Here is a 10,092-nt window from a genome sequence, read left to right as displayed (position 1 = left end):
AGTTACTAGTAACAATTGCATATAACCACAAGTTACTAATCATGTATTTCAATAAGCGAAACAGTAAGTATTTTCTCCTTTACTAGTTTAAAAAATGAAAAGATGAAGCTATACTGTGCAGCAGAACCAGTGTTTTCAGTTATCTTAATGAACCCTTGTGAGCAGACTGTACATGAAGTAAATAAGTGTGAGAGGACAGTTATCATACACGAGTGAATGTAAACTTTGCATAAGGAGATGGGGTTCGCCCCGTCTCTTCATAATTAACCAAAAAAAAAAAAAAAAAAACCCAACTAACTCTCACAGCAATTAACACAAATAAAAACGAAGCTCCCCATAAAGACGGGAAGGGGCGATCAGAAGATGCCGGTCGGCAGCTCCTTGCTAAACATTCCGTCGAAGTCCAGCTCCCTGCTCATCAGCTCCTCCTCGACGCTCTCAAGTGCCCACTGATGGTCGGTTAGCTCAAGTGCCTCCCATTCAGCCTAACGTAAACCGGAGAAAGCCATGTGAACGAATAGGCAAAGTTTACCCATCTGAATTCATTACATGAGCGAAATGCCTTATACCTTGAAGGCTTTATTCGTGTCCGCAGGCATGGCCATGGCGGCGCCGCTCATCTGCTCTTGCATGATCCGGGACTGATCTGCACCTACAGAGGATGCGTCACACAGCACATGCAAACACCAAAAGTCAGCAACGCTCAGACGCTGAAACCGGTCTTCTATTAGAATATTATTAATTAAAATAATAATAATAATTATTATTAGTGCTGCCACCAAGAAAGCAGCAGTGGCACAAAACGATCAGTTGCAGGTGTTTTCCTCAGACTTCAACATCAGTTTGTAAATCTCACTAGATTCAGTGTGTATTCATAATCTTAAACTCTACCACCACTTGTGTACTTGGCAACTATTGAGCAATATCGTTTCACTTTTTTTTTTGAATTTCCCCCCTCCCCTCTTTTCTCCCCAATTGTACCTGGCCAATTACCACACTCTTCCGAACTGTCCCGGTCGCTGCTCCACCCCCTCTGCTGATCCGGGGAGGGCTGCAGACTACCACAAGCCTCCTCTGACACGTGGAGTTGCCAGCCGCTTCTTTTCACCTGACAGTGAGGAGTTTCACCAGGGGGACGTAGCACGTGGGAGGATTATGCTATTCCCCCCAGTCCCCCCCCCCCGAACAGGCGTCCCGACCGACCAGAGGAGGCGCTAGTGCAGCGACCAGGACACATATCCATCAGGCTTCCCGACCGCAAACAAGGCCAATTGTGTCTGTAGGGGACGCCCGACCAAGCCGGAGGTAACATGGGGATTCAAACCGCCGATCCCCGTGTTGGTAGGCAACGGAATAGACCGCCGTGCCACCCGGACGCCCCTAAGATCATTTCACTTTTAACTGGAAATTCTAATGAATGAAGGTTTGTCTTGACTAACTAAAACTTTCAGTGTCTGAGATGGTTTACGTGTGTGCACATCTAAGTACTCTAGTCCACCACAGCCAAAACACAGGGTCATAGTAGGGCAGTATTACCATTGTCTTGTCCTAGGATTAACGAGTACATGCTTCGCAGTCCAAAGACATTCAGGAAATACCAGGACGCTGAGCTCACCCTGGGGTAGTCAATACACAAGCACTTAACAACCAACAGACCTGTGTGTCAGCACCAACTGCAGCATGCATTGTGAGATTTTATAAATGAATATATTCCAGAACTTTCTACTTTTCAATTTACCAAGAGGCATCTAGAGAGAGCAGCTCAATTCCCTGTTGCAGCATGGGCTTGAAGCGTAGCGTGAGAGGGAAGGGAACCTTGGCTGCAAAGAACAGAAAGTCAGAATCATTTTTAGTATAAACATTTTTGACAGAGTTCGGACCTGGGGCGGGACAATACAGGCCACTCCCGCCTCAATGAAACACGCCAACAACTGGTAAGTGAGCGTAAACTTTACTTGTAACAAATCCGGAAAAGGTCCAGTTGATCCAGCCACCGATGAGGATCATGGGAAGCACGTTGGTCACGTTGCCTTTCATCATGTCCGTCAGCATACTGGGGTCTGAACAGAGAAACGCACCCATCACCAGAGTTCACTCGAGCCCGCCTTACTAGACCATTAGTTTTATTTTAGGTGATAACATGTATGAATTTATGGTAAAAATGTGAATACAAAACATACCTAGATTCATTTTCATTCATTTACAGTTATATTACCTATGTTTTAATTGTATACATAACTTATATTACTATAGATACAGTCATATAATGTGTTTACTTCCGTTCAAGATTTCGCCTAATAAATTTACTTATCTTGGCACTGTAGTAACACGGAGATATGAAGATCTTTTTAAACATATCTGTCTAAGTCTTCTGGGCCCTACTAATCTTGATCTGGAACGCTGGTCTGGGCTCTCTCTATCTCTCGCAGGTCGTACTGATGCAGTTAAAATGAACATCTCACCCAAATTTTTACACCTCTTTCAGTCTATACCAGTTTACATTAGAGAGACCTTCTTCTCTTCGCCAGATAAATTTATTTCACCATTTATCTGGAATGGAAATATGCCTTGGATACGCAAAGCAGTATTTGAGAAACCCCGTGAAGCTGATGGCATGGTCCTACCGAGTATTTCTGGCTAGGTTGTACCGGATCCTATCTTAAACTCCTGTAGGCTACGATGGTTTGGCCTGATGAAGCTTCCGGAGTTTTGCTGTGAACCAGGTCTCATTGTTGTAGGTGAAATCTTCAACGCAAGTGAGCTAAGTGGACATTTATCTGCCACGGAGTTAACTGGGATTAGTTCATGTTTATGTAAATGAGTTTATATCCTCTCTGACGGCCTGGTAGCCTATCCAGGGTGTCTCCCCGCCTGCCGCCCAGTGACTGCTGGGATAGACTCCAGCATCCCCATGACCCTGAGAGCAGGATAATGGATGAATAATGAATGGATGGATGGATGGATAATGTCTTCAGTTCTTTGTATCTTGGGGCTATAGGCCTATTTTTGTATCAAATGACAGCTAAAAGGAAAATTCAACAATCTCAGCCTCATATCTGTCCATGTGTGGCAGGGACAGCACATGAAAAACACCTGCAGTTGTTCCTGATCATTTCTGCATCTCCGGAGGCAGAGAAAGTGACGTATCGTGACGTCATCTGGCGGCCAGATAAACTAACTACTACAGTCTAGCAGGGTTTCTAATAGTCCAGCGTTTCCCGAACTTTTTTCTGGGGACCCACTTTTTAAAAATTACAAACCATCACGCCCAAATTCACAACAAGTCTTATTGAGAAATCATCAGAGGAGTGCATTTGTGCATAAATGAATGTTCCTGACAATTTTTACTGCCATTTCCCCCTCACCTCATATCCTATTGAATAAGTAAATAAGCCCTTTCTAATAGATATTTCATTCCATTCCATGATCCAAGACGCTTATCCCAACTGGGGTCGCGGGATGTTGGAATCTATCCCAGCAGGCACCGGGTGGCAGGCGGGGAGACACCCTGGACAGGCCGCCAGTAAACGTTTGAGAAATCACAGCTTCGTTTTATGCGCATGTCCTTGAAAACACGTTAAATACTTTATAAAGGAGACAGAATAAATGCTTTTAGGTGGAGTTAACAGGCTCTCGTTTTTTTCTCATCAGTAAAACAAACAGAATGTACGCTAGCTGTTCATATCGGATTCAATGTCAATTATTTTTTAATTATTAATAACAATTTTATGATTATCAGAACAATACGAACACTCAGGGCTATCAAAAACATGCTTCTTGATGAACATTTTTTGAAACGCTCATGTCTATTACCAGAACAAGTAGGCTGTGTTTAAGTGCAGCTACTGTTATATCAAACAGTCAATCAATCAATTTGAACCACATCAGGTCTATTCCACGTCGAATCTCATTACGCCCATTATGTGCTATTAACTTATCCATCTTTCACCGCTCCTGAGGTGGGAAGATGGCGGCGCGGACTTGCGTTTGCAGCAGCCTCACCCAGTACCGATTATGCAGCGTCTGCCGCTGGATCGGCTGAGACAGCTTGGTCTGCTGCGTCCTGTGGGCTCAAGGAGGAGGCAAGCGGGGCAGGCTATGTTAACTGCTAGCCCACGGCCCTGCCCGAGAGGAAACACCAAGGCGGTCTGGTGGCGGCCTCGCCTAGCGTGGACTGTGCAGTGTTTTTGTCTGTGTATGAATTTGTGTCGTCGTGTGGAGTGCGGGGAGGTGTGTCGAAGGTGTCTGGCTGGAGAGCTGGGGTTGGATCAGCTGAGGGAGCCTGGTCTGCTGCATCCGATGGGCCCAAGGCCCTGCCTGGAGCTGCGCTTGAGGAGGGGACAACGAGGACGGTCTGGCAGGATGCGGAGGCGGGGCAGGCTGGGCTGGCTGCTGGGCTGGTTGGTGGCCCATGCAGACCGGCAGTTCCGACGGTCATCCTGGCTGGCGTTCGTTCTCCGGACGGTGGAGTTTTTGGACCGTGTTGTACTGGGTGGGCTGTGTTGTTGGCTGTTTTTGCTTTGTTCTCTGTTTTTGAATATGTGTTTTTATCTTTTGTGTTGCGCTGCTGTGGGCTGGGGAAAACAGAATTTTGTTTCTTCTGTGTACGTACTAGTACATAAGATGAAATGACAAATAAATTGTTCCTGATTCCTGTTCTTTTTAGGCCTACTCCAAATAGCCAGTTGTGCGCATTAATTTTACTTACACCTTGCTAATGTGACAGGTGGGCCTGCTCGCTTTGTAGTATTGCATTCAAGTCTGGTGTACAAGAGAACGCAACGCGCATATCAGGTGCAGCGTTCAGTCATGTCTGGCGGAAACCGCGAGTGAGGTAGAAATACCAACGAAGGTGTACCGCAGCTAAAAAAAGACGGAGAATTTCTGCAAATTTATTTGGCGACCTCTGGGAATGACTGCTCTGATCTACTCTAAACACGCTGTTCAAAAACACGTCCTCGTTCTCTAAGCCAACCTTCGTTTCTGTTGGTATAAATGATGTCGGAGGATTTTATGGATGATGACAGGCTTATGCACAATGCATTCTGGTACATGTAGGCCCTGAGGGAAAGACTGGGCAGGAGAACAGATTTCTCCATCGATACAGTACACAGTGAGGACTTCACTGCTTCAATCAACTACATTACTCATCGGTACTGACTGCAAATACACAAAACCATCAGTGAAATTTTCCTTCAATGATACGATATTACAACCTGTTTGTGTAGTATCCCAGAAGTTGAATCAGTTCATCTGGACACAACATTTAGTGGGAGAAATGTTTTAGCCCTCGTCTAAGTGACTTCGTCAGTCTCAGCTGACTGCCAGTATCCCATCCTCATAAACAGCACAGTTGCGTAACGACCAAAACCAAAGACAGGTTTCATATGCAAATTGCCGTGACCGTTACACTAGTTTCAAAGGCCATGTGTACTATTCACAGAGGATTGGGGAATAGTTGCAATCACAGCATTGTAAGATGATGACAGATGTACTCTAGCCCCTTCCCTTGGCTCAGGGATGGTCGTTCCCTCGATTCCCCAATCCTCTGTGAATAGTACACATGGCCATTGTGACCGTTCCTGTGTCACTAGCAGATGAAATCTAAAAACTCTGAGGGTGAACATTCTTTAAAAAAAAGAAAAGAAGAAGAATTACCTGTCATTGGGGATGGAGGAACAACCTTTCTTTTGGTCTTCTTGAAGAATCCATCTTCTTGATTATTGAAGTAGAACTTCCTCATCAAGAAAGACTAAAATAGAATTTGAATTTTAGGAAAGTCAGAGACAGCCTAGCACTTGCAGATTAAAAAAAACAAATAGCAAGAGTAAAGAGGCAGACTTTAAAGGCTGAAAGCTTCAATCCTGAAGATTTACGCGCAAGTAAATGTCTTTTTTGATATTTTCCATCACAACAGCCAATCTGTGAACATCCACATTATGAAGACAGCTCATTTCAACAGTTCATGTCAGGTATGACTTTCCTTGGAAAAATGAGCCGGTGCACAGTATTTCATATCTTCACCACAGCAGCCAACAGTGAAAATAAGGCAGGTCGTGGCAAGTTTAAAGAAGCAAAGTTGTGACACTTTTACCAATAGACGCTACAGCATTAATAGCCATAAAAAAATGTTTCGACAATGCTTTTTTTGTTCAGCTATGAAGAAAATGCTGACCCAACAGTGACTTTCATTTCAAATACTGGGATTTAGCTGGGTCTTACAACAATGCAGTTATCAGTTTATCATAGGTGTCAGTAACTCTATACAAAAGCAAGAATAGTCAGGATTGTAGCTTTCAATCATATGTTAGCGTTAGTGTAGACATGATTTTAAATCAATCCCAGATAGCAAAGAATCTTTGGCCCAAATATGGCCCAAATCTGCAGTTATCTTACAGCCCACACTTGGCCTTGAATGACGGTGTTGACTCGGGGCAAGTGTGGCTGCCTCAATTCAGCCACAGGTCCACCTTATATGGCCCACATCTGGCCCACTTAGTATGTGCTGTAACCCAAGTCAAGTCCGGTTCATTACATCTGGGCCATGTCTGGCCCACACAACACTTGCCGTAACCCAAGTCAGGCCCGGCTTATGACATTTGGGCCACGTCTGGCCCACACAACAGTTGCCAGTGCCGTAGCTGAGCCTTAAAGTACCAAAAGTGCCCCAGATTAGGCCCGAATGTGTCTGCCATCTGGGATCAAGTCTCATATACACTCACTGGCCACTTTATTAGGTACACCTTGCTAGTACCGGGTTGGACCCCCTTTTGCCTTCAGAACTGCCTTAATCCTTCGTGGCATAGATTCAACAAGGTACTGGAAACATTCCTCAGAGAGTTTGGTCCATATTGACATGATAGCATCATGCAGTTGCTGCAGATTTGTCGGCTGCACATCCATGATGCGAATCTCCCGGTCCACCACCTCCCAAAGGTGCTCTATTGGATTGAGATCTGGTGACTGTGGAGGCCATTTGAGTACAGTGAACTCATTGTCATGTTCAAGAAACCAGTCTGAGATGATTCGAGCTTTATGACATGGCGCATTATCCTGCTGGAAGTAGCCATCAGAAGATGGGAACACTGTGGTCATAAAGGGATGGACATGGTCAGCAACAATACTCAGGTAGGCTGTGGCATTGACACGATGCTCAATTGATACTAAGGGGCCCAAAGTGTGCCAAGAAAATATCCCCCACACCATTACACCACCACCACCAGCCTGAACCGTTGATACAAGACAGGATGGATCCATGCTTTCATGTTGTTGACGCCAAATTCTGACCCTACCATCCGAATGTCGCAGCAGAAATCGAGACTCATCAGACCAGGCAACGTTTTTCCAATCTTCTATTGTCCAATTTTGGTGAGCCTGTGCGAATTGTAGCCTCAGTTTCCTGTTCTTAGCTGACAGGAGTGGCACCCGGTGTGGTCTTCTGCTGCTGTAGCCCATCTGCCTCAAGGTTCGACGTGTTGTGTGTTCAGAGATGCTCTTCTGCATACCTCGGTTGTAATGAGTGGTTATTTGAGTTACTGTTGCCTTTCTATCAGCTCGAACCAGTCTGGCCATTCTCCTCTGACCTCTGGCATCAACAAGGCATTTTCGCCCACAGAACTGCCGCTCACTGGATATTTTCTCTTTTTCGGACCATTCTCTGTAAACCCTAGAGATGGTTGTGCGTGAAAATCCCAGTAGATCAGCAGTTTCTGAAATACTCGGACCAGCCCGTCTGGCACCAACAACCATGCCACGTTCAAAGTCACTTAAATCACCTTTCTTCCCCATTCTGATGCTCGGTTTGAACTGCAGCAGATCGTCTTGACCATGTCTACATGCCCAAATGCATTGAGTTGCTGCCATGTGATTAGCTGATTAGAAATTTGCGTTAACGAGCAGTTGGACAGGTGTGCCCAATAAAGTGGCCGGTGAGTGTATAGGGACAGGTTGCGCTGTATCAGTGAGGTCAAACTAGACCCCCTCTCTCACCTGTTTAGGAATGTATTTTCCATTCTCTCTGAGAATCCGGCTTCTGATAAGGACCTGGCTGAATTTTTGAGATGGAGCAAAATTAGTCCAGTGACGTTCCGAGTCCCTCTTCAAGCACTATTAATGATCTACGTTGCTTGCATGCATCTTGCAGATGAACGTACCTGTCCGACACCTGTTCTAACGTCAACTTCTTGTCACTTTGAAGAAGGATGGAAACGTAATGCCGAATAACTCCGACCAGGAAGGTAATAAACACAATGGGCAACACGACCCAGAGTCGAATATTGGAGTCCAGCAGAAGCTCCGGCTCAGCCATAACGCCACACTCTGGCCTCAAATGTAAAAGTGAGAGAGAGAGAGAGAGAGAGAGAGAGGTTATATCAAACCGCAATCTGCTAATATCATGTAGCGTTACACTAACATCATTACACAGTGGAGGCTGACTGTGTCAGCAAAGCAAATGTGAAAAAACTGCAGGCAGCACATAATGATGCATTCAGAATCTTGCTCAGGCTTCCAAGATGTGCAAGTCATGTGTTTGTGACTAGTTATGTTCCCACTTTTCATGCTGTGCTGAGGAATTTATGTCCAAATTTATGTGTTGATTAACTGATTCCAGGAATGTAATTATAATGCTCTTAACTGAGCCTACACAAAGGGGCACAAGGGTACTCCTCTTGTTTCTGGCAACACTGTAACAAATGTCTGTATAGCTTTTAGTCACTGTGGACTGGTGAACTGCTGTTTTAAGCTATATTTTTGTGTTGTGTTGTATTTGTTGTTGTTTAACACGGCCCTACCTGTGTGTCTGGACAAAGCAAGATCTGAACTGGATACGTCCCTACACTGGAAAAACCAGAAGGGGCGATTATCGTGAAGGAAATTAGCAACAAGCAACGGCTAGCTTTGTTGCTACATATACATGCTATCACCCATGTCTTGCTAACGGGCGGCGGGGGGGGGGGGTAAATAGCTCGCCTCCTCCGCCGCCCCAGCCGGTCCGAGAAGGACGCTCGCCCCGGTAGCACGTTCGGGCCAGCTTGCTAGGCTGAGCTAACTCGTTTCAGCTCCCCGTGTGAGGACAGACGGAGGCGGGCTAACTGGCCGGCTATCGCCGGATCATGCTAGCTAGCATGCTAGCGTTACGGTGAACGGAGGAGGGTGGGGGTGGGAGTGGGGGTGCCGTGCGGCGGAGGGCAGGTCTTACCACCGAGTACCCGTCCGGTAGGGTCCGCTCCGCACACTGCTTTTAACGGCGAGGGACGCCGATCGACCGTTAGATGCGTCTCACTTCACCGCGGCTTTAGCAGCTGAGCAACCAGCTACGACAGCTCGCCTCGCCATCCATCGCTACGGCCGTGATGAGTCCGAGAGGAGGAGGAGGAGGAGGAGGAGGGGGGGGCGGGAGGAGTTGGAGGAGGGGCGGGAGGAAGAGGCGAGCAGATTCCTGTTTGAGGAGCACATCCGCCTCTGACGGGCTGCAGCGACACGCGGCTTCCTGTACGGAGCCATGCTGTATTATGAATCGCTCCTCTTCTTCTGCTTTTTTTGTTTGTTTTTTCTTCTTCTGTGTTTTTTGTTTGTTTTTTTGAACATTAATATCTCAAAATACGAAACCTCTGAAATCCAAATAGGCAAAGGCGGGGCACCCCGACCAACCCTTCCCACTGCAGAGTGGATTAGCATGGACACACGTGACTCTTCTTTTAGGGAATGTTTCACGCGGACACTGCAACGCTGAGAGCACAATAAACGAAAAACCAATCAATCAATCAATCAATCAATCAATCAATAAAAGAATTGATAGCTACATTTGGCAATTTTTATGATTTAAAGTTTATTGCCATTTTTCAATTGTAACAAACAACACATTCAGCTCTGAACAGTTCTGAAAAACAATGAAACAGAAATAAGTAATAATAATAATAGTAATGTAACCGTTTATTTTCATGCCCGGTGCGGGATTCGATACGAGGTGTACTGCACCACAAGGCGACGCCATTAACCGCTCGGCTAAAGGGTCAGACTCATTACCTAGCGGCTAACGTGTCTTATTAGTAGTTTACAGTCGTCGCTCTCCCCGGAAGCGCGCCCTCTGTT

The 10,092-nt window shown here is 45.9% G+C and overlaps 1 protein-coding gene across 2 annotated transcripts; it reads right to left on the bottom strand.

Moving 5' to 3' along the window:
• Window positions 1–345: 345 nt before the first annotated feature.
• emc3 (ER membrane protein complex subunit 3) lies at window positions 346–9,356 on the bottom strand. Of its 2 annotated transcripts, none has more exons than XM_056275436.1 (9): window positions 9,200–9,356; window positions 8,154–8,324; window positions 7,990–8,047; window positions 5,659–5,752; window positions 1,956–2,060; window positions 1,739–1,820; window positions 1,537–1,616; window positions 570–652; window positions 346–485 (listed from the first exon to the last, which is right to left on the bottom strand). In XM_056275436.1, exons 2-9 carry the CDS (start codon window positions 8,306–8,308, stop codon window positions 357–359), a joined length of 786 nt encoding a protein of 261 aa, XP_056131411.1. In that variant the 5' UTR covers window positions 8,309–8,324; window positions 9,200–9,356; the 3' UTR covers window positions 346–356. The 2 variants fall into 2 exon arrangements, with proteins under 2 accessions (XP_056131411.1, XP_056131412.1); XM_056275437.1 differs by having other exon boundaries at window positions 8,154–8,319.
• Window positions 9,357–10,092: the final 736 nt, after the last annotated feature.

This window comes from Lampris incognitus, chromosome 2, assembly GCF_029633865.1.
Source record: "Lampris incognitus isolate fLamInc1 chromosome 2, fLamInc1.hap2, whole genome shotgun sequence".
Lineage (NCBI taxonomy): Eukaryota > Metazoa > Chordata > Actinopteri > Lampriformes > Lampridae > Lampris > Lampris incognitus.
Note: the sequence above shows the minus strand (reverse complement) of the source record. Positions and strands in the feature narration are given on the sequence as shown.

Coding starts and splice junctions, on each gene's coding strand:
- emc3 (XM_056275436.1), bottom strand. CDS start 8,308: ATGGCTGAGCCGGAGCTTCTGCTGGACTCCAATATTCGACTCTGGGTC. Junction 1,821..1,955: donor CTTTTCCGGATTTGTTACAA/GTAAAGTTTACG, acceptor TGTTCTTTGCAG/CCAAGGTTCCCTTCCCTCTC. Junction 1,617..1,738: donor CTCTCTCTAGATGCCTCTTG/GTAAATTGAAAA, acceptor TGACTACCCCAG/GGTGAGCTCAGCGTCCTGGT.